The sequence below is a fragment of the Danio rerio genome, chromosome 21, assembly GCF_049306965.1.
Source record: "Danio rerio strain Tuebingen ecotype United States chromosome 21, GRCz12tu, whole genome shotgun sequence".
Taxonomy (NCBI): Eukaryota; Metazoa; Chordata; class Actinopteri; order Cypriniformes; family Danionidae; genus Danio; species Danio rerio.
In genome coordinates, this window is record NC_133196.1 from 8,993,975 (window position 1) to 9,017,500 (window position 23,526).

The window sequence follows — 23,526 nt, forward strand, 5'->3', positions numbered from 1 at the left end:
AGCATACAAACTCCACACAGAAATGACAACTGGCCTAGGCGACAGTGCTAACCACTGAGCAACCATCGTGGTTATGCTTCATGCTATATTAGCAATCATATCATTCCTGGTTTTTGTTTTTGCAATCAGGCTCAGAAAATAAATATGTATAAGTGAAGGTTATCAGATTCCAGATACCAGTTATTGGTAAAATTGAACATATCGGTGGGACATCAATTACAGTGACTGTTTACAGTGCAAAAGATCCATTTAGGCAAAGATTAACAGCAAATGAGCACTGTATAAGCATAATATGAGAAACGCTATCTTTTATGCACCATTTCAATGTGGTGATGTGATAGACCCATGAACATTTCCTGCTTTTTATTATTCTATTTTATAACTGCAACAAGAGGCAATTCAATCATATCTTTATGTTAAAACCATGTAAAAAGCTCTCATGACATTTTTTATCAATATATGGCTCTTTTTGGATTCTCAGAAGCTATAGAAATTAAAACTGTAAAACATTGTTTTTGTTTACATTGAAATGCATAATGTGACATGTTCATATTTTCCATGATTAATTGTAATTACAGTGTAAATTACTAACTATGTGAAATGTAAGAAAACTATAAAACTAAACCAGGATTCTATTTAGAATAACCTAAAAATAACAAATGTGAAAAGCCCATCTATGTCATGATGTCATTGCAACTGAAAGTATATATGTGTATATTATACATTACCAGTCAAAATTTTGGGTTCCGTAGGATTTTTAAAAAGTTTTAAAATAAGCTTCTCCTGCTCGCCAAAGCTGCATTTATTTCATCAAAAATACAGTACAATTTGTAAAATTGTGAAAATTTATTGCACTATAAAATAACTGTTCAAAAGTAGTTTATCAATTAATTTAATCATTTATTCCAGTGATTTTAAAGATGAATTTTCAGCTTCATTACTCCAGTCTTCAGAATCACATGATCCTTCAGAAATCACTCTAATATCAATTATTATTATTAATGGTAATAGTAATAAAAGGAATAATGACTGGAGTAATAATTTCATTTAAAACTACATATAAAAAGAGTAATAAATAAATATTTATTAAAGAAATATTTAACAGTTAATTTTTTTTTTTTTACATTTAATAAATATCTCCTTGATAAACAGAATAATTAAGAAAAAAAAAAAAACCATGACAAAAAAAACGACCCCAATCTTTTGACCGGTAATATATATATATATATATTACCGGTCAAAAGATTGGGGTCGTTTTTTTTGTCTTTTTTTTTCTTCTGTTTATCAAGGAGATATTTAATAAATGTAAAAAAAAAAACTTAAACTGTTAAATATTTCTTTAATAAATATTTATTTATCACTCTTATATATATATATATTGTTGAAGTCAGAATTATTAGCCCTTCTTTTAATTTTTTTTTTCTTTTTTAAATGTTTCTGAAATGATGTTTAACAGAGCAAGAAAATGTTCACAGTGTGTCTGTTAATATTTTTTTCTTCTGGAAAAAGTCTTATTTGTTTTAATTTGGCTAGAATAAAAGCAGTTTTAAATTTTTTATGAACCATTTTAGTTTAAAATTATTAGCCCCTTTAAGCTATATATTTTTTTCGATAGTCTACAGAACAAACCATCGTTATACAATGACTTGCCTAACTACCATAACTTGCCTAGTTAACCTAATTAACCTAGTTAAGCCTTTAAATGTCACTATAAGCTGTATAGAAGTGTCTTGAAAAGTTTTGCTGTGTCTTGTCAAATATTATTTACTGTCATCATGACAAAGATAAAATAAATCAGTTATTAGAGATGAGTTATTAAAACTATTATGTTTAGAAATGTGTTGAATAAATATCTGCTCTCCGTTAAACAGAAATTGGGGAAAAATAAACAGGGGGGCTAATAATTCTGACTTCAACTGTATGCATATATATGCATACAGTATGCTGTCAAGTGTAACCCATCCGTCTGTGGACACTCAAGGTCTAACACGAGTAGCTGAATGTGGCATCTATGTATACATATCAATGTTTGGAACAGTGTATAACATGCTAAAACCCTCTGCTTTATTGTGCTGGTGTGTTCTAGAACCGTCATCTTAAAAGTCCTCAAGAGCTTCTTTCCGATCGCGTCTATACAACATAAAGAGTAAGAGGCTGAATGTCAACTGAATACAAACATTTCATAAATTCCCACTAAGCCTGTCTGCGAGCCAGTGCAGTTCAGCTGCGTGTCCAACTGTAATGAGGTGCACAAATAACAAATGACTCCTGCAGTTTTGCCTAACAAAAACATCTTTTGTCTCACCAATCGGTCAGAGTGACAGATTTCAAGAATACTAAACTAGTTTCCAGTCGAAATAGCTTCAGCCAAACATCTGTTTAAAACTCATCATTGTGCTTGATTATAAACGCACCTTTGGAGCCTGATAGCTTTTGGCTTGCAGAAACATCCGAAGGTTGTCTGCGATGTGTGTCTAGACCCGAGATATACAGCCGATTTCATTTGTAAATAAATAATACTTAAAAAAAAACCTATGTAACACTTGTAATACGTGCGAGTCCACCATCAGTTTCAGTGGTCTCTTCATGAGGCTGTGCTGGAGTTTGGTTTCACACAGAGGATAACTCTTATCTTTGTTTCTTTTTTAAGGGAATGTTGCATCCATACGGACTTTTGCGTGAAGTAGGAATGTTAATGTGTAAAATGTGTATACATTCATCACTAAGCACACACACACACCCGCTCTACCCTTACACAGACACGCATTATCACGATTCACGTTATTACAGTATGTGTCGGGATATACAGTGTTTCAGAGAAATATATTCTTTGTTATTATTGGCTATTTATATCAAAATTATTGATCATTATTTACCAGTCCTTGGAGTCTGAGAAAGGCTTGAGTCGTTCTGATACAGAAAGTGCCGGAATAATGACGGCCCGCAGCAGGCTGATCCGTCGTTTTTACATTCTCGCACACTGAATTGCGCTCGGTGCTGGTCAACACCGATTCATCATCCGAATGCAAATGCATCTTCAGTTCTTTCAGTTTGGCAACTTGACATTTGAGTCTGTCCACAAAATTTGAATCTTATCAAATGAATAAAGGCGAGACTGAAGGGAGTGCCTCAGGGCTCACTATTGGCTCCTTTGTGGTTTCCAAAGTTTTTTGTCCTCCTTATATCTGCTTCAAAGTCCAAATAAAGCCCTTTGGCATTTGGATCTGTGATCCACGTATCTGTTAATGTATACACATGTATAGCTCACATGTCAGTCCCACTCTAAATCCCATAGTTGAGCGTGTAAAACATATACAGTCCTCTACCGGTCAAAGATCAGTCTTTATCTTCTCATGTCAGACATTACAAAAATAATTGTCCATAAATCATTAAAAACAGCTGAGTATTTTTTTAAAAGAGAAGAGACGTAAGTGAAAGATGCTGGAAGAGGACTGTATGCTGATAAAGTGCATTCGTTTTGTCATTTGTTTGTGTTTTACCCTTGTTACCGGGCGATTGTCGCTAGATGTGGAAACAGGGCTGCTGATCTGTGTTCAGTGGACGGAAACCTGGAGGCCTGACAGAGATGCTACATTCACGGCGTAACCTCTGACCTTTGACCTCAGGGGTAAGGGCGTCGAAAGGGTCATGGAGGAGGTGGAGGCCGAAGGCTTTTACATTTCATCTCATCCAAGTTCTTCCAGTATTTGTAGTTCTCTGCCAAATGCTCCATCAGACCTGGCAAACTGGCAAAGGCTGAGAAAGAGAAACAGAGAGAAATTAATCTAAAAAATAAACTTGATATACAGCATGTACAGTTGATGTCAAAATGATTCACCCTCCTGTGATTTTTTTATTTATTTATTTTTTTTGGTGTTTAACAGAGCAAGGAATTTTTGGAAACAATGGCTTTGGGAAACACCAAGTCAACAAACTATGTTTGTAACGACGGAACTTGCGACCTTAATTGACTAACGATGGTTTTTGGAATCGCACCCCTGAAAGATTGTTTAGCATAGGGGGTGAAATGGTCATTCAAATTCACAATTTTTAATGTTGCAGTATGTATTTGAATTTTGATGGTCAGTTCCTTTAATGGAAAGCTCAGATTTGATTATAATAATTTGTTTTGGTAACAGAGTTTGAGGTTAACACTATCGTTATTAATCACACTTTGATTATTCATGTTTTTAGCCTTTACCATTGCACACACATTGTAATATTTTATTTATAATGTTTAAGAGTCTCTTTAGCCTGGGTTTCTGCAGATATCATAATGTCAAATTTAAGACTTTTTAAGACCATTAAGAATTTAATTTAAGACCACATAAATATCTATATCGCAATATCAAAAACATGCATGCACAAAGAGAAAATGCAAAAAATAAAAAAAAATCACAAAATTTGAGGTAAGATAAATGTATTCAAATTGAACAGTACTAAATACAGGTTAGATGCACCATTGAACTACAAATAGTACAAAAACAAAAAAACAAACAAACATCTTAAGGCTGATTTATACTTTCGCCTGGCAGCGCATCAGGCACCTCAAGAAACTGACGAGGCTTTGAGGCTTGACACATTCACCAATGAGATGTTCTTTTAAATGACAGGGGGCGGTCAAAAGAAACAGACGGTAAAATCAGACGGATAAACAGAGAAGTGGAAAGTTTCCTGAAGTACTGTAGGTCATATCATTAATATCATTTAAAATAATAATTTTTAATAATTTTTATAATTTATTATAAAGATTTTTATAACCATTCAAGATATTTTCAAATCAAATTTTATTTAATCTAAATGATGCATCACTTGTCGTACCTGTCGTACCTGTTTTAGACAAAATCTCTTCAAAGTGTTTCATATTCAACTCAAATAAAACGCGGCGCTGCGCTAACTGTTCACGCGAGTCTCAAAACATCTCGTGAGCTCCGCCAGCCGAAATCATGACGCGCGCACCCAAGGCGAACCTCCGCAAACACAGCAATGACGTCACATTAGCCGCGCGTACTGAGGCTAGTGCATGCTGGTCTTATTTGTAGTTGTAATACCGCAAATTACAATTGACTAGTGAAATAAAGAACTACAACATCACGAAAGCATCTAAAATGAGTGTTAGATGTAGCGTCACATGGACATCGGAAAAATAAGACCTGTGCAAAATATTTAAGACCTAGAACAGCAAATTTAAGACTTAAATTTAGATTTTTAAATTTTAGACTTTTTAAGACCCCGCGGAAACCCTGTTAACCCATGTTTATTTTATTATAAAGAGATCAGATATTAAGTTTAACAATTTTTTTTCACTAATAAAACAATTTGCCTTAGTGATGTAGTGTAAAAAACAAACAAAAAAAACCCAAAATGTTATATTAAAAATATTCAATAATTTTCGATATTGAATGACATGAAACATGATATCATGATAATTTTTTTCCATTATTGTCCAGCCCTACGCCTAACCCAACCCAACCCAACCCAACCCTACCCCTAAACCAATCCTCACAGGAAACAATCTGCATTTTTACATTTTAATAGAACTTCATTCTGTCTGAGAATTTATGAGCCATTTTCCTCATGGGGATTAAAACATATCTCTTTTTGGTCTCTGCAATGTAGGCAAAATAAGAGGCGCACACACAAAAACACACATACACATTTATACAGACAGACAGACAGACAGACAGACAGACAGACAGACAGACAGACAGACAGACAGACAGACAGACAGAAAGAAACAGACAAACACATGCACAATAAAGTACACACACACACAATTCACATGCAATCACAATTCACAGACCCTCACATCCACAAACAGACATACACTAACACAAATGTGCACATAACACACAAACACACACGTACACAATCTCAAACATTTAAATGTACACACACACAGACACACTCTCATACACACTCACACAAACACGCATACTAACACACACCAAACACAGCTCCTCTATGATAAACTGACCCGATCGTGACCTTGGGAACTAAATCTGCAGAGAGCTCAAGAGATTCTGCTTCACTGCATCCTGACCTCAGACTACGGAAATCAAAGACACACACACACACACGCACACACTCGCGCACACACACACACACACGCACACACTCGCGCACACACACACGCACGCACACACACGCACGCACACACACACACACGCACGCACACGCACGCACGCACGCACGCACTCACACACACACACACACACACACACACACACACACACACACACACACACACACACACACACACACACACACACACACACACACACACACACACAGGCAGATACACATTCCTTCTCCCTCTCTTACTCTCACACACACTCGCACTCTCTCCAGTATGTCTGAAGTTTCCGTGACATCACGAGTGTTGTGTGTTGACAGTGAGCAGGTTTACTCTCTAGGGTCTGGCTCAGTGGGAAACACACAACCTCAAGTTTCCAAAGCTCGCCACAGTCGGCTCAACCTCCAGATAACATGATCACAACCTCTCAGCAATCTAACACAAGCCTGGATCTCAAGCCCTCCGGTCCAACATCTTCTGCAGCTAATGGAGCGTTTGATCTCGCTTAGGAGAATCAGATGTGTCAGGAGACGCCTGGGAAAATATATATTCGCTCTCCCACTCAAAGAGACACACAAACAGAACGATCTTTTGCCCCTTAGTGTTTGAGGCTTATTACAGCCCTCCTTTTTTTTCTTTTTCAAGTATTGCTCAAACAATATTTAACAGAGCGAGGAATTTTTCACAGTTTTACTATAATAGTCTTGTTTTATTTTAGTTAGAGTAAATATACAGGGGAGCTAATAAATATATCTATCTACAGATCTGTCCATCCATCCATTTATCCATCCGTTTATCCATCCATCCATTCATCCATCCATCCATCCATCCATCCATCCATCCATCCATCCATATATATCTATCTGTTCGTCCATCCATCCCTCTATCCATCCATCCATCCATCCATCCATCCATCTATCTATTTATCTGTCTATCCACAGATCTATCTATCTGTCCGTCCATCCATCCATCGATCCATCCATCGATCTATCTATCTATCTATCTATCTATCTATCTATCTATCTATCTATCTATCTATCTATCTATCTATCTATCTATCTATCTATCTATCTATCTATCTATCTATCTATCTATCTATCTATCTATCTATCTATCTGTCAGTCCATCCGTTCGTCTGTCCGTCTATCTATCTATTTATCTATCTATCCACAGATCTATCTGTCAGTCCGTCCATCCATCCATTTATCTATTTATCTGTCTGTCTGTCCATCCGTCCCTCTGTCCGTCCGTCCGTCCATCCATCCATCCATCCATCCATCCATCCATCTACTTATCTATCTTTGTCTGTCTTTCTGTCTAACTATCTATCTACTTTATTAGCATGTCAAACTGCAGTCTCTGTGATTAATACACTGGATTTTGTTATGTTTGTTTTTGAAATAAAACCTCTGAACTTGTACGTGTGTGTGTAGTGTGCATATTTACCATCCCATGCATCAAACATGTCTGTGATGAAATAGTCGATGAAGGAGATCTGGGATTTAGGAATGCTGCAGGTGTTCCGGTCAAACACTGGCATGACAACCGGCAAACCCTGTCTTTTCTCTTCATCAGTCTAATAAAACCAAGACATCACAGACACAGAAAGCAAATGATTGAGGAAAGAAAGGACAACAAATAATTAACAAAAACTTTTTTTGGAATTTATTGACAAAAAAAAATTATGAGACTTTTTTTTTTTTTTAAATGAACGATTCAGTTTTGTGCATTATCACACAAAAATGTAGAACAATCTCTTGTTTTATTTAAAAATGCCTTAATAAAATATTTATTTTGCAATATCTATCTATATCTTAGGATTTATTATGCGTTATCTAAAATAAAGTTGGCGAGGCAGTGGCGCAGTAGGTAGTGCTGGCGCCTCAAAGCAAGAAGGTCGCTGAGTCGCTGGTTCGAACCTCGTCTCAGTTGGCGTTTCTGTGTGGAGTTTGCATCTTCTCCCTGCCTTCGTGTGGGTTTCCTCCGGATGCTCCGGTTTCCCCCACAGTCCAAAGACATGCGGTACAGGTGAAATGGGTAGACTAAATTGTCCGTAGTGTAAGAGTGTGTGTGTGTATGTGTGTGGATGTTTCCCAGAGATGGGTTGCGGCTGGAAGGGCATCCGCTGCGTAAAAACTTGCTGGATAAGTTGGCGGTTCATTTCGCTGTGGCGACCCCGGATTAATAAAGGGACTAAGCCGACAAGAAAATGAATGAATGAATAAAATAAAGTTTTTGTAACAATATTAAGAAATAACTATAATGTGAAATAATACGATTATGATTTTAGTCTCAGCACTTACTTTAATAAATAATAATTAATTTAGTATTTTATACCAAATATAATACTATCTATATACTAAAATATAAATATTACTAATATTATACTATCTATCTATCTATCTATCTATCTATCTATCTATCTATCTATCTATCTATCTATCTATCTATCTATCTATCTATCTATCTATCTATCTATCTATCTATCTATCTATCTATCTATCTATCTATCTATCTATCTATCTATCTATCTATCTATCTATCTATCTATCTATCCAACCATCCATCCATCCAACTATCCATTCATCCAAACAACCATCCATTCATCCATCCATCCAAATAAATATTTATATATATTATAAGATATATATTAAGTATTATAAATATATATATATTATAAATATATATATATTAAGATATATTATGAAAAATGAATAATGTAATATAACATAATATAATATAACATAATATAACATAATATAATATAATATAATATAACATAAACTACTACATACATTAACTACTACTGAACATTATAAGTCATGTTAAATGTCAATAAAAGTCAATGAAAAGACATTTACCCCTTTCACATATACAGACCTTTCCGGATAACTACCGTTAATTTTCCAGACAGGGATCATGTGTGAACAGGCCCTTTTTGAAAGCATCGGTAAATTCATTTGGGCAATTTTCCGAAAAGATAAGTTGTAAAACTACCGGTAATACGCCGGAATGCTGCTCGGTGTGAATGCTGAAGGAAAATTGCTAGAAAGAGCATGTTCCCGATTAGAACATCTACTCCAGCAAATCAGAACAGTCAGACGCATTCACATTTGCGCTGTTTATAAAAAAAAAGCCTTTGATTATTTTTCCAGACACATTTAGCTTCTAGACGTTAGTCAGATAAAGTTTCTATGTTCCGTCTTAATGCCATTAATGCCTTAATGCCATGGAAAAAATGATCAATAAAAAGCTTATGATTAACCGCTGTTTGTTTACCTTCAAGCTTTGCTTCAGTTGCTTGACACGTGTGCACGTGAAGCAGCTGGTGAGCGCCAGCACACACACATATTATGTACCATCAACCGTCAACAAAAGCCGTTTAGAGGTTGGTTCTAGTTAATGACGTCAGAATTTACCGGTATTTTGGAATTAATGTGTGAACTGTCTTTTCCGAAAAAAGTCTGTGCCTGTGTGAACAGCGCTTTTTTGAATGTACCGGTAAAGTCGTTCCGGATATTCACCGGTATCACTGTGTGAAAGGGGTTCATTGACATTAAAAAGACATTGTCAGGATATGCACGAGGACTTCATATACTGTATGTATGAACTTGTTTACCTGAGCGAAATACTCCTCTGAAATGCGACCGGCCCATTCAATGCAGAGCTCCAGCGGTCGACAGGGATTGGCCACATCCGCACATTTAATCAGCATTCGTTTAATCAGTAGCCGATTCTCAGGAGAGTTACGAATACTGGCCTGACCCTCACAATCACTGCCTTCACTCTGTTTCACATAGAGATCAGCATTGCTTACAGACGACACTCATTTGTACGTACAGTTGAAGTCAGAATTATTAGCCCCCTGTGCATTTTTTTTCCAATTTCTGTTTAATAGAGAGATTTCTTTAACACATTTATAAACAAAAAGTTTTAATAACTCATTTTTAACAGCTGATTTCTTTTATCTTTGCCATGATGACAGTACATAATATTTTACTAGATATTTTTCAAGATACTAGTATTCAGTTAAAGGGACATTTAAAGGCTTAACTGGTTTAATTAGGCAAGTCATTGTATAATAATGGTTATCGTTTGGGAAATTTTTGAAAAAGAAAAAACTAAATCACAGGAGGGCTAATAATTCTGACTTCAACTGTACACACAGTATGGAAAAACAGTAACGCGTGAAGTGTCTTACATTGGAACTTGTCTCTTCTATGGCACTCATGGGTTTGTTGATGCTGTTGACGAACTTATTGACGTGTTCGAAGTGTCGAGTCATTTCTGTTGCCAATACCATGTCGATTATGGCCTGCCGCAGCGTCCGAAACTGAGTCCTGGATATTGAGAGGTTGAAAGAGGTTAGTACAAAATAAAAAATATCATTAAAACGTACACGACTGTTACCGTTTATATCACTGTGTTTACAAGTGTTGAAGACGAACTGATATTCTTATATGGTAATAAGTGCTTGGTTTCAGCCAATCAAAACAGACTGGAGCATCTGACCAATCAGTGCATAGTAGGCTTTTGGAAGGTAGGGTTTAGAGAGACTGGATGTGAAAACAAACCTATTCGGAAACTCAGAGGGCAATGCTGATTCCACAATGGCAGGTCATTTTAACATTCAATATATAAACTGTACTAGTCTATTTTCATGCAACTTATTTTTCAGGACCTAGCATAATATTTTTCTTCAAGTGCTAGTATGTATTCATTTGTATATATTGGGGAGCCTTTATTGAGCACAACAGTGACATTTTAAGCAGGCACTGGTACCTTTCCATGTTCTTGAAGATGTTGCACTTGCTGTCCCGTACGGTGAGCTGGAAGGCGAGAGCAGCATGGTGACTCTCCAGTACGGCTGTATCGTTGTACAGAATGGCCAATTCACTGCCTGCGTTGCACAGGAATGAGTTTGTGCGGCCCGGATGATCCACGTCATGAACTGTCGCAGCTAACAGAGCGGCAACTTCATCTAGCTGGTCAAGACTGGCCTGTAAACACAGCACAGATTAATGTTTGTAAATAATATTTGAACTGCATCACCTCGCATCATGCCTGAGACAACGCTTACATGGCAATGATTTAGTCAATAACAGAAAAGCTTTTTCACTTGTGATACTATTGTTAAGTATTGCAATAATGATTTTTCGTATAATATAAGATTCCCTTAAAAAATTTTATTTTTATTAGCTGTTTTCGAAATTAATGATTAATTTAATGACATTAAAATAAACAGGTAAAAGACTATTTCTAATCTAATTAATTCTAATTCAGATAAAAAAACGGTGTCAAGGTGCAAACATTTAGGGCTCTATTTTGACGATCCATGCACAAAGTGCAAAGCGCAGAGCGCAAAAGTAGTTAGTGCGTGTCAGAATCCACTTTTGCTAATTTAAGGATGGAAAAATCAGCTTTTCGCCGTGGCGCATGGTCTAAAAGGGTTGAGTTTATTTTCTTAATGAGTTATAGGTGTGTTTTGAGAATAAACCAATCAGAGTCTCATCTCCCATTCCCTTTAAGTTGCGTTGTGCCATAGCGCATTTGCTATTTAAATGACGGACTTTGTAAATGCAAAAACTGAGCATTTCACTAGCAAGAAAACAGTTAAACAGAGCATCTACAGCGCGAGAATGAGAGATAAGCCCTTCTCATTATCTACTTTCACTTTCGCCCTTGTGGATAGGGAAACCTTGTATGCACAGACATCCATTAGCCTATAAATAATTTATTTTGCATGTCAAGCACAAATATATGTTTCAAACCTATTTCTAAATTCAGTTCTAATTTCCAGCAAACGAATAAATGAACAATAATAATGAAGTGTGTTAAAAAAAACTGGGTTATATCCAAATACACATGCTGTGCCCCATATGGTCTAAAACCTGACAGGTGGGCAAATTTAAGCTTGTTTTTAATAAAACAAATATAAATATGCATATAATAAATAATACTGCCAATAACGATAACAATATACAAAAGCAAATTGTTATGAATAAATTTAAAAAGCCCCCCGAGATGAAGAAGGCATGAAAGTCTGGATTTTATATTTATGTAGGGTAGAAAATAATATGTTTTGTAATATTTTAATCTTTTATATTTATATCCTATAGGTCTTTTAAACACTTTGAATGAATGAAGAGCTCAGATAGTAAGGCCCCGTCTAATTGGTCAAATTTAGATAAACAATCAATACATTAAATAAATGTCTGCGACACGTATATTGCATATACTATTATAGGGATAACAACAATTCTGCGACATGCTATTGCATATATAGACTGTCCCTACTTGCATTTCAGGCTTTAGGGTTAAAGCAAAGCATGATGCCCATTTCACTAGTTTTGCAATCACACATGAACTTAGAGTACACGCAAACTCAATAAGAGAGAAAAAAAAGCAAGAAAGAAAAAAGAAATGAATGAAAGAAAAAAGAACGAACAACGAGCGAGCAAGCGAGTAAACTAACAAAAGAACGAAAGAAAGAATGAACGAAAGAAAGAATGAACGAAAGAACGAGCGAAAGAATGAACAAACAAAAGAAAGAAACAAAAAAGTAAAAAAGAACAAAGGAATGAAAGAAAGAACAAAAGAAAAAAAGAACAGACAAAAGAAAGAATGAAAGAACAAACGAAAGAATGAAAGAATGAAAGAAAGAACAAAAGAACGAACAAACAAAAGAAAAAAATAACAAACGAACAAACAAACAAACAAACAAACAAACAAACGAGTGAGCGAACAAACAAAATAATGAGAAAAAGAATTAACAAAAGAACAAATGAAAGAACAAATGGAAGAACAAATGAAAGAACAAACAAATGAACAAACAAAAGAATGAAAGAATGAACCAATGAAGGAAAAAACGATGAACAAACGAATGAATGAAAGAACGAACTAACAAAAGAAAGAAAGAACAAGAACCAACAAATGAAAGAACAAAAGAAAGAACGAACGAATGAAAGAAAGAAAGAACAAAAAAAGAAAGAGAACAAAAGAAAGAATGAGTGGATGAAAGTAAGAACAAACAAAAGAAAGAAAGAAAAGAAAGAACAAAGGTAAGAAAGAAACAACAAGAAAGAACGAACGAATGAAAGCAAGAACAAACGAAAGAAAGAAAGAACAAAAAAGAAACAAAGAACAAAAGTAAAAAAAAGAAAGAAAAAAGAAAGAACAAAAGAAAGAACAAAAGAAAGAATGACAGAATAAACAAATGAACAAACAAAAGAAAGAATAAACAAAAGAACAAAAGAAAGACAGAAAGAACACATGAAAGTATGAATAAAACAGAAAGAACAGACGAAAGAAAGAACAAACGATAGAACTGAAAAAAGAACAAAAATAAAGGACGAACGAACGAACGATAGAACGAAAGAAAGAAAGAACAAAAGAACGAACAAACAACAGAACGAACGAACAACAGAACGAATGAAAGAAAGAAAAAGATAGAACGAACAAATGAACAATAGAACAAAAGAAAACGAAAGAAAAAAAGAAAAAGAAAGAAAGAAAGAAAGAAAGGAGCACAGACAGTACTGTTCAGCTAAAGATACCATCCTCTCCTGAGCTTTTGGGCATCCTGAGGAGAATGCTCCACAGCAGATTGACAGAATCTGCTGGAACTAGAATACATGCATTATAAAATACATAATTTTCCAGATTGAGAAGGTTGAGAAGATTGAGATTCGATGCACAAGGGTACACGTCTGGCAAAAGTACCAAAGGTTGAGGCACAGTGTGAAGTCATTAATATTCAAAATGGTCTGAAAAAAATTGGTAAAAAAAAAAACCCAATCCTGAAACAATACCAGAATCAATCCCAGAACATGCTTTATTCACAATTTTATGGCAACTGTGTGGAATCATCAGTCCGTGTTAAAGATCCCATGAAACAAAAATAAAGTTAGTTTCAGTCTGGTAGTTTTAAGAATATCTATAATCTTGTGCGCTTCAGAACAGTGACAACATTCACGTTTAGAAACTAAAAAACTGACATAAACATCCAGAGCTTGCAGTTTGTCACTTCCGCCTAAATGGATCAACGACCTTTTTACATCTCCTCATACTTCAGGTTCTCATCATATCTTGACCAATCAAATGCTCTCTAGAATCTAACATGCCCTACCCCCTTCAAGACGCTTCTCTATCTCTATGTCCCACCCTCTCCTCATGTTTCAATTGAGATTATGTCAAACGTTGAACAGAAAATGCACATTTCAAAGCACTGGACGGGACCTTTAAAAAGGCTTTGTGTGAGTTTACCTTGACTCTCTCCTTGCGCAGGAAGTAAGCGGTGGCGTGCAGCACGTCAGCGGCGTGTGTGGAGTTATGGTAGGAGTTTGAGGAGTGATAGTTGGTCTCGATCACCTGCAGCCACAAGCGCAGCGTGGACTCGGAGCAGTTCAGAAACTCGCACACGCCAAACGCAGAGAAGATCTTCAGACCCAGGTACGACAGTGGCCTACATGCGCACACACACACACACGCACGCACGCACGCACGCACGCACACACACACACACACACACACACACACACACACACACACGTTAATACTACATTTCAGACAATGAAATGAAAGAAATGCTGATGTCCTGTTGGTACCTCTTGTGTGTGGCTGCCTCCAGCTCCAGGATGTTGAACTCCCACTGCTCCTCTTCATTCAGCAGCTCTGCGATGGACGGCGGGATGTCATTCAGCGGGACGGGCACACCCAGCTGACTCTGACTCATGTCTGACAATTACAGGAGAAATTAAACGTTAATTGTCTTGTTTTTTTTTTTTTAGAAATTGTGTGTTACATTACATAACATGTAATATGGCAGTTCATTCCGCTGTGGCAAACCCTAATTAATCAGGGACTAAGCCGAAAGGAAATGAATAAATGAATGAGCATGTAATATTTTGTAATTTTTGGCATGTCTGACAATCACATGATATTTTTGTTTAATTTATTAATTATCATGTCATTTTGAATTATTAATACCCATCATTAATAATGTAATACTTGGCAGCATGGTAAAAAAAAAAAAAAAAACGTGTGTATTTCTAGACCTTTTTCTTAGAACGCAAAATTACCCATTATGCTCTTTGTGTATGTGCAAGGAGAATGCTAAGAACTTCCCGTCAGCAGATGATCGTATAAACAGTCACATAACATTTGGACAGTTTTGAAATTATAGGCTGCGTCCGAAACCGCATACTTCCATACTATAGACCTTTTTCATGGCTGCTGCATGGAGGGCGCCATAGCGACTAGCGTCTTCCGGCATAATGCTAAAAACTTCCGTTTACAGCGTGTACAACTGGTAATTTGCGCTCCGAAAATGGGTTTCAATAACGTTTTTAATGGATAACAGAGTGTTTTTGTGACACACAACTTAGAAATGTGTGTTAAAGCCGTTATAATCTGTCACATGTGGTTCAAGCGCGTCAGAAATAGCAGAAAAACGTTCTCCTAGTTCACGTGTCTGCCGTCAGAAATAACGTACAGTGTGTGTGTGTGTGTGTGTGTGTGTGTGTGTGTGTGTGATCCCGGCCTGTCAGCTGTTAGCTCGGCGGCTCTTTAACACACACGCACACAGAGAGAGAGAGAGAGAGAGAGAGAGAGAGCAAACCAGAGTACTGGCATGAAACTTAACAGGTGACTTATAAAAGTCGTGCAATTTACAAAAACGACCAATAAAAGTCTGTTACTGATCCTCTGTTGGCTGATTTGCTGTTCATTCTAATCGCGAGCCGTTTGTGTTTTATTTCGTGTGTTGTTTTTACCACGGTTTGTGTTTTTCTGTCATTTCGAAATGACACTAGCCTATATTTTCACTTTGTCACAGTTATTAAATCAGTGTGTCAGTGGCACAGTACAGGCTACGTGTGTGTGTCAAACATTTTGGTGAATTACATTTGTTTGGGCTGGTTATATATTTGAAATAAAGAGAAAATGTTGTCTTTAGCGATGACAAGGCTTCATTTAAACTGCAGAAGATGCCGTTTGACAAAGAGGGGAAAATGCCTCACAGCAGCTTTCCATCCTATTAGATCGCATTTCTTTAAGTAATGAGTCCAGGAGATGGTGCTGATGGACAACAGTATTAGTTCAAAGAGGATAAAAGCAGGTAAAATAGATTAAAACTATCGTCTCAAAGCTGTCCAAATGTGACTGTTTACACGCATCAGCTGCCGACCGGAAGTTCTTCGCATTCTCCTTGCGCATACACGCAAAGCATAATGGGTAATTTTGTGTTGCAAGAAAAAGGTCTATATAGTACACTAAAATTAGTATGAGAGCCGAGTAGTATGTCCGAATTCATAGAATTCGAAAATCAGTATGCGAGAAGTACCTGGATGACTTACTACTTCCGGCGAGATTCTGGAGTGCGCATCCCATGCATGCTGCGCTATCCCATGATGCCCCGCGAGCGAATTCATGAATGGGAGTGAAGACGCAAATGACGCAGGTAGGTCGCGTGACCATGACAAAATGGCAGATGTAGTACGTCCGAATTCCATTCATACTTTTCACAATCATACTGTATAGAACGCACTTATCTAATGGCCGAGTAGTATGTTTACATTCAAATGCAGTACCTACTGAGTAGTAGGCGGTTTCGGACGCAGCCATAGTTTTAGGGCCCTTTCATACACCCGGGGCAATGCGGCACAAGGTGTGACGCAATTGTTGTTTGCTAGTTTCCACTTGGCGCAAGAGTCATTTTGACGTTTTGCACCACGCTGTTTAAATAGCAAATGTATTTGTGCTCATATGTGCGCCCATAGGCATTCTGGTAAAAAAAAGAGGTGTGTTGAGGCACAAATCAGATCTATAGTCCAGCTCAGAGTGCGTTAATTGTGCACCTTACTAACACATTGCTTAATACACAAAGGGGTACAGCAATATGCAAATATCTTTACAAATAAAAAATAATTAAAATTTTAATGATATATATATATAGGATATAATAAGGATATTTATATAGGCTATAAATATAAAGGATTAAAATATTACAAAAAATATTATTTTCTAGCCTACATAAATATAAAAACCACTGCCTCCATGCATTCATTTCTTTTTTAGTTAATTCATGTCAATGTGCTTTTGTATAATGTTATTATTATTATTAGCAGTATTATTTATTATATGCATATTTATATTTGTTTTATTAAAAACAAGCTTAGTTTTGCCCACCTGTCAGGTTTTAGAATATATGGGGCACAGCCTGTGTAGTTGGATATAACTCAGTTTTGAGCACACTTCATTATTATTGTTCATTTATTTGTTTGCTGGAAACTAGAACTGAATTTAGAAATAGTTTTGAAACAAATCTTTGCGCCAAACAAACTAAATTTATTATGTATAGGCTAATAGATGTCTGTGCGTACAACATGTTTCCCTATCCACGAGAGCGAAAGTGAAAGTAAATAATGAGAAGACCTTATCTCTCATTCTCGCGCTGTTGATGCTCTGTTTAACTGTTTTCTTGCTAGTGAAATGCTCAATTTTTCCACTTACAAAGTCCGTCATGTAAATAGCAAATGCCCTTAATCTATTTTCCCTGCTTTTCTCCTCTTTGAACTAATACTGTTGTCGATCAGTGCCATCTCCTGGACTCATTAAAAAAATGCGATCTAATTGGATGGAAAACAACTGCTGTGAAGCATTTTCTCCTCGTTGTCAGACGGCATCTTGTACCATTTAAATCAAGCCTCGTCATCGCTAAAGACCAACCTAAACAAATTTAATTCACCAAAATGTTTGACACACACACGTAGCCTGTTCTGTCCCACTAACACACTGATTTAATAACTGTGACAAAGTGAAAATAAAGAGACATTTTGAAATGACAGAAAAACCCAAACCGTGGTAAATACTACACACGAAATGAAACAAACGGCTCGCGATTAGAATGAACAGCAAACCAGCCAGCACAGTATCAATAACGCACATTTATTGGTCATTTTTGTAAATTGCATGACTTACACACCTGTTAAGCTTCATGCCAGTAAACTGGTGTGCTCTGTAATGCACTGAAATATTGCGTGTGTGTGTTTGTGTGTGTGTCAGCTAACAGGCCGGGAACACACACACACACACACACTGTATTTCGGACGGCAGACACGTTAAATAGGAGAACGTTTTTCTCTCGCGCTTGAACCACAGATCTGACAGATTATAACGGCTTTAACACGCACCTTTTAAAGTTGTGTGTCACAAAAACACTCCGTAATCTACTCAAAGTGCTAACGAAACCCATTTTCGGAGCGCAAATTACCGGTTGTAAACGCTGTAAACGGAAGTTCTAAACATTCTGCCGGAAGACGCTGGTCGCTATGGCACCCTCCATGCAGCAGACAAGAAAAAGGTCTGGCATCTGGAAAGTATTCCTAGCGCTTGACTTTTTATTTTAAAGCCTTATTCAAAAATGGATTAAATTCATTTATTTCCTCGAAATTCTACACACAATTGCCCATAATGACAATGAACCTACTTTGTAAAGCACTTTTGGAGAAGATGTACTCGTTCCCGGAGAGCCTTCTGAGTCCGTCCTGCAGTGAAGAAGAAATACACAACAGTAAATCTGAGTGAAATCAAAGAGAAAAGGCCAAAATATTGTTTCAAGCCAACATAATCATAACAGCAGACTTAAGCAGCGCACTGACACGCTAGCCATGATTCACTCTCTCTCTCAGGAGAAGAGCCGTTTATCAGAGCTGCAGGATATTAAACACACACCGAAAAACTGATCCAGACTCAGCTTCAACAATCCAGCACTTAAAACAAACTCTGAGTGAGATGAAGCAGATGCAGGATAATCACACTCTAGTGTATGTGTGTGTGTGTGTGTGTGTGTGTGTGTGTGTGTGTGTGCCATAGTCATGCATGTACGCAACACACATACGCACAGCAAATACACAGTCACATACACATAGACACAGTCACACACATACTTAACACAGACACTAACACACACATACATACTTACATAGATACATACACACACTAACACACACATCTGTACATACACTCACACATATACACAGACAATAACACTAAAAAACTAACAAAGAGACACACTAATACATACATACACACACGCATAGATGCATACACAGACACTAACATACACACACACACACTAATGGATACATAGAGAAAACACACAGGCAAACAGACACACACTAACAAAAGGACACACTAGTGTATACACACACACGCATGTGCACATAGATGCATACACACACACACACACACACACACACACACACACACACACACACACACACACACAAAAGAAAAACACACAGGCACACAGACAGAGACACACACACACACACACACACACACAGACAAAAATACAGGCAAACAGAAACACACACTAACAAAGGGACACACTCGTATATATACACAAAGGCATGTGCGCATAGATGCATACACACACACACAAAAGAAAAACACACAGGCACACACTAACAATGAGACACACTCATACATACACATACACACAAACATACATACAGACCCACACACATGCACGCACGCACGCGCACGCGCACACACGCACGCACATACATATACACACACACGCACACACACACAAGCGTTTTTTACACAAAAAACACACAGGCTAACAGACACACACTAACAAAGAGACACACTCATGCATACACATACACACATACATACATACAGACCCACACACATGCCCGCACGAGTCGCACGCGCACACACGCACGCACATACATACACACACACACGTGCATAGATGCATACACAGACACTGACACACACACATGCGTTTTTTACACAAAAAACACACAGGCTAACAGACACACACTAACAAAGAGACACACTCATACATACAAACTACCATACATGCAAACATACACACACATACACACACACACACACACACACAGGCCTGCAGCTGCAGTGATGCACCTTTGACCCCTCACTCTAAAAGCTGATCTAAACTCTGGAGATTTGTGCATCCGCTTGACATTCATGAAACAGAGAAACGTGACATTATGAGAGGAAGCGCTTCACTTGACTGGCTGATTATTTCCCTGGTTTTAAAGTACACATGAACTCAAAGCTAACCGTATGATTTTGTTAGCGCACATTGCTAGTTTTGTGGTGAACAATTCATCTGTGCAGGTATTACAAAAATAGTTTGCTCTTGTAATCTAAAATTAACGTGTAAAAATCCACTTCCTGTTTTTCAGTTCAATTTCTGAGATTAGGTCTGTCTGAGGTAATGGGTGGGGCTAACATACTTAACCACGCCCCCTCCTACTGTCAGTTATGACATCAAACAGAAATGTTGAGGAGGAGGAGTCTGATAACTCTCCTCAAACCCTTTTCCAGATCTTTCTGAATGAAATGCTTGCATTCGCCAATCAGCTCACAGTAGAAAAAACAGGCCACGCCCACTGTTTTCTCATTTATTATTCTGTTTCTCTAGGAACTGCATCATAATCAGTGTTCTTACTAATCAACAACTCAAGTCATTTTGACTTATTCCGAAAACAAAACAATTAATTTTTAACTTGTCTAGAAAAGCTTCTTGATTTAAGAATTGTGAGATATTTGGATTAGAAACTAGACGAAAACTCTAAGTAAGAAAAGCATTATGTTGCAGTCTAACAGCTCTGTGCTTGTGTGAAACATTGCGATCTGGTTTGTAAGTGTAAAAGACGAGTATATGGCAGACAGTGGGACTGCGGTGTAAACACAGACTGCTGGCTAACTGTGAACCAGCGTGTGCCAGAACACATGCAGCTCAATGCATCTATGCCACCAAAAACACAAGCGTTCGCATCTCCTGACATCTCCAGTCACACGGCATATACAAGAGTCCATTTCCTGGCAGAAAAGCTCTCAATTTGTCCCGTAATGATGATTCTCTACTGAAAAAATCTGCTCGGGGTTTTATGTGAGTACAGGTGAAATGTCTCAGCTGTTTGACATCAATCGGTAATGTTTATGATGTCTTTGTGCTGAACGTGTTTGAAGAGTATTTTCAGGCTATATCGGGTGGGTGTAAGATGACTTCTGCAGTTTTTTTGAGCAATGTTTAGTGCACAATATGATGGAAAGCCGGAGTGGGTTGTGCTTTAAATAAAAAACGATTAAATTCAATAATATAAAAATACATACTTCTATACATTATAACCAAAAATGTATTGTACCACAAAGGTTTATAAAATAAACTAAAAAATAAACAAATACTAAAAGTAAAACTAAAATAAAGTATGGTTTAGTAATGAAATGAATACACTTAAGAGTTAGAAATAAAATAAATAAATGTTTAAAAAATTTAATTAAATGTTTTAATTAAAATAGATAAAATTAAGAAGAATCAAGAATTTTATATATAAGTAAAAATAATAATGATATAAATAAAAATCTAATCAAATAAAAATTGTGCAGTAATAATTTTAATTAAAAATAGCTTAATAATAAAAGTAATTCATAATAATTTTACAAGTAATAACATGCAATGAATGATTTATTGTTATAGATAAAATAAAATAAAATATATGATTGTTATTAAATAACATTAATTATACTGTACATCAAAAGGTTAGAGTAACTAACTAAATAAAATGATTAATTACAAAATATTATAAATTATGTCTTAAACGGAAGGGTAAATAAAATGAAATAAGATAATAAAATAAAATAAAATAGGGTCAGTAATATTAGTAAAAGGGTCATTTATTAAAAAAAAGGTAGGATTAATATTAGAACTCAAGGGTAAAAATATTAAGAAAACAAAACAAAACAAAATAAAACAGCAACCAAAGCAAACAAAACTAAAGCAAACAAAACAAAACAAAAGCAAAAAAAACAAAAACAAAGCAAACAAAACAAAAGCAAAAAAAGCAAAAAAAAAAAAAAAAGCGAAGCAAACAAAACCAAAAAACAAAAAAACAAAACAAAAAACAAACCAAACCAAACAAAACCAAAGCAAAAAATCAAAGCAAACATAACAAAACTATAAACAAAACTAAAGCAAACAAAACCAACCAAACCAAGGCAAAAAACAAAAACAAAAAAACAAGCCAAACCAAAGCAAACAAAATTAAACAAAAAACAAACAAACAAAACCAAAGTAAACAAAACCAAAGCAAACAAAACCCAACCAAACCCAAAAAACTAACAAAAACAAAATAATCCACCCCCAACAAAAAACAAAAACAATGCAAAAACGTTTCCTAAAACCACTGCGAAGAAAAGAAAAGAAAGCAAAACAAAACAAAACACAACAAAAATCCAACAAAAAATCCAAACCAAACCAAAGCAAAAAAAAAAAAAAAACTAAAGCAAAAAAAAAGAAAAAAAAAGCACTTTTTTTCTTTTTCTTTAGCAAAATAAAAAAAAAATCAGAAATCAAATACATGCCTTTCACAAATAAAAGAAAGCAGTGGACTTGACTCTCGACTTACACTCATGAGTCCCCCGACCAGGTCATTGGTGTGGGGATCGTCCTCTTTTGACGCCAGCTGGGGTGAGTAGAGTTCAGTGGTCCTCAAAATCTCCAGAACACGATCCAGAGCTTCCGCTACCGTCACCGGACTGCTCTCCTGCGCGGCGTTAATGATATTTATCACCTAAAACAGATTGAAGACAAAGAGTGAGAGACCAAAACAAACCACTAATCAAAGGCTTAGATGCATAAATACGTCTGTAGTGTGAGGAATTTTCCCCGTTGACATCTGTTCTCTTTCCACTCTCACAAACAAATGCTCAGTCGTGACCAAGTAACCGTAAATATGCAAGTGCAGACAGAGTTCAGTGCGTGTCTGCATGCTGTGTTTTATTCTGAAGTACACTGAAAAATCCATTTACCACTTCACATTCACTTCTTTAATATGAGCTAAATTAGAATCGAGGAAGCAGACAGGATCTAATATTTACATTTAAACAGGACCTAATATTTTAACACTTACAATTTAAATACAAGGATGTTACCGAATTAAGCTTAAAATTAGCTTGATGAAGGCTTGATTTGGATATAATAATATTAAACGGAAAAAGATAGAAAAAAAGAATGATGGACAAATACAAATACAGGACAACAGATGGATAGATACAGTATGTAGAACTAACATACAGTATACAGACTAAATTGGCTGATATATGGATAGATTTATAGATATATAAAATGATGGATGGATGGATGAATGAATGAATGGATATATACATATATATATATATATATATATATATATATATATATATATATATATATATATATATATATATATATATATATAGAATAGATGGATAGATTTATAGATAGATAAATTGATGGATGATAGATGAATGGATTTACAGATCTATAGAATGATGGATGGATTGATTTATAGATATATAGAATGATGGATGGATACTAATATAGAACAAAACGTAGATGGACATAAAGAACTATAGATAGAATAAGGGAT

General features: G+C 36.1%; 1 protein-coding gene across 3 annotated transcripts in view; it reads right to left on the reverse strand.

Moving 5' to 3' along the window:
* Positions 1–2,042: 2,042 nt before the first annotated feature.
* The window catches only part of pde8b (phosphodiesterase 8B), a 97,766-nt gene continuing 76,282 nt past the window's right edge, over positions 2,043–23,526 (reverse strand). For all 3 annotated transcript variants that reach the window (XM_021469002.3, XM_009295180.5, XM_009295181.5), the window contains exons 14-22: positions 22,525–22,689; positions 18,564–18,621; positions 14,683–14,812; positions 14,342–14,540; positions 10,859–11,076; positions 10,278–10,416; positions 9,696–9,863; positions 7,523–7,652; positions 2,043–3,756 (exon numbers count right to left, since the gene is read on the reverse strand). In XM_021469002.3, the coding sequence (XP_021324677.1) occupies positions 3,647–3,756; positions 7,523–7,652; positions 9,696–9,863; positions 10,278–10,416; positions 10,859–11,076; positions 14,342–14,540; positions 14,683–14,812; positions 18,564–18,621; positions 22,525–22,689 (1,317 nt within the window). In that variant the 3' untranslated portion in view covers positions 2,043–3,646. The remainder of the gene's footprint in view (positions 3,757–7,522; positions 7,653–9,695; positions 9,864–10,277; positions 10,417–10,858; positions 11,077–14,341; positions 14,541–14,682; positions 14,813–18,563; positions 18,622–22,524; positions 22,690–23,526) is intronic.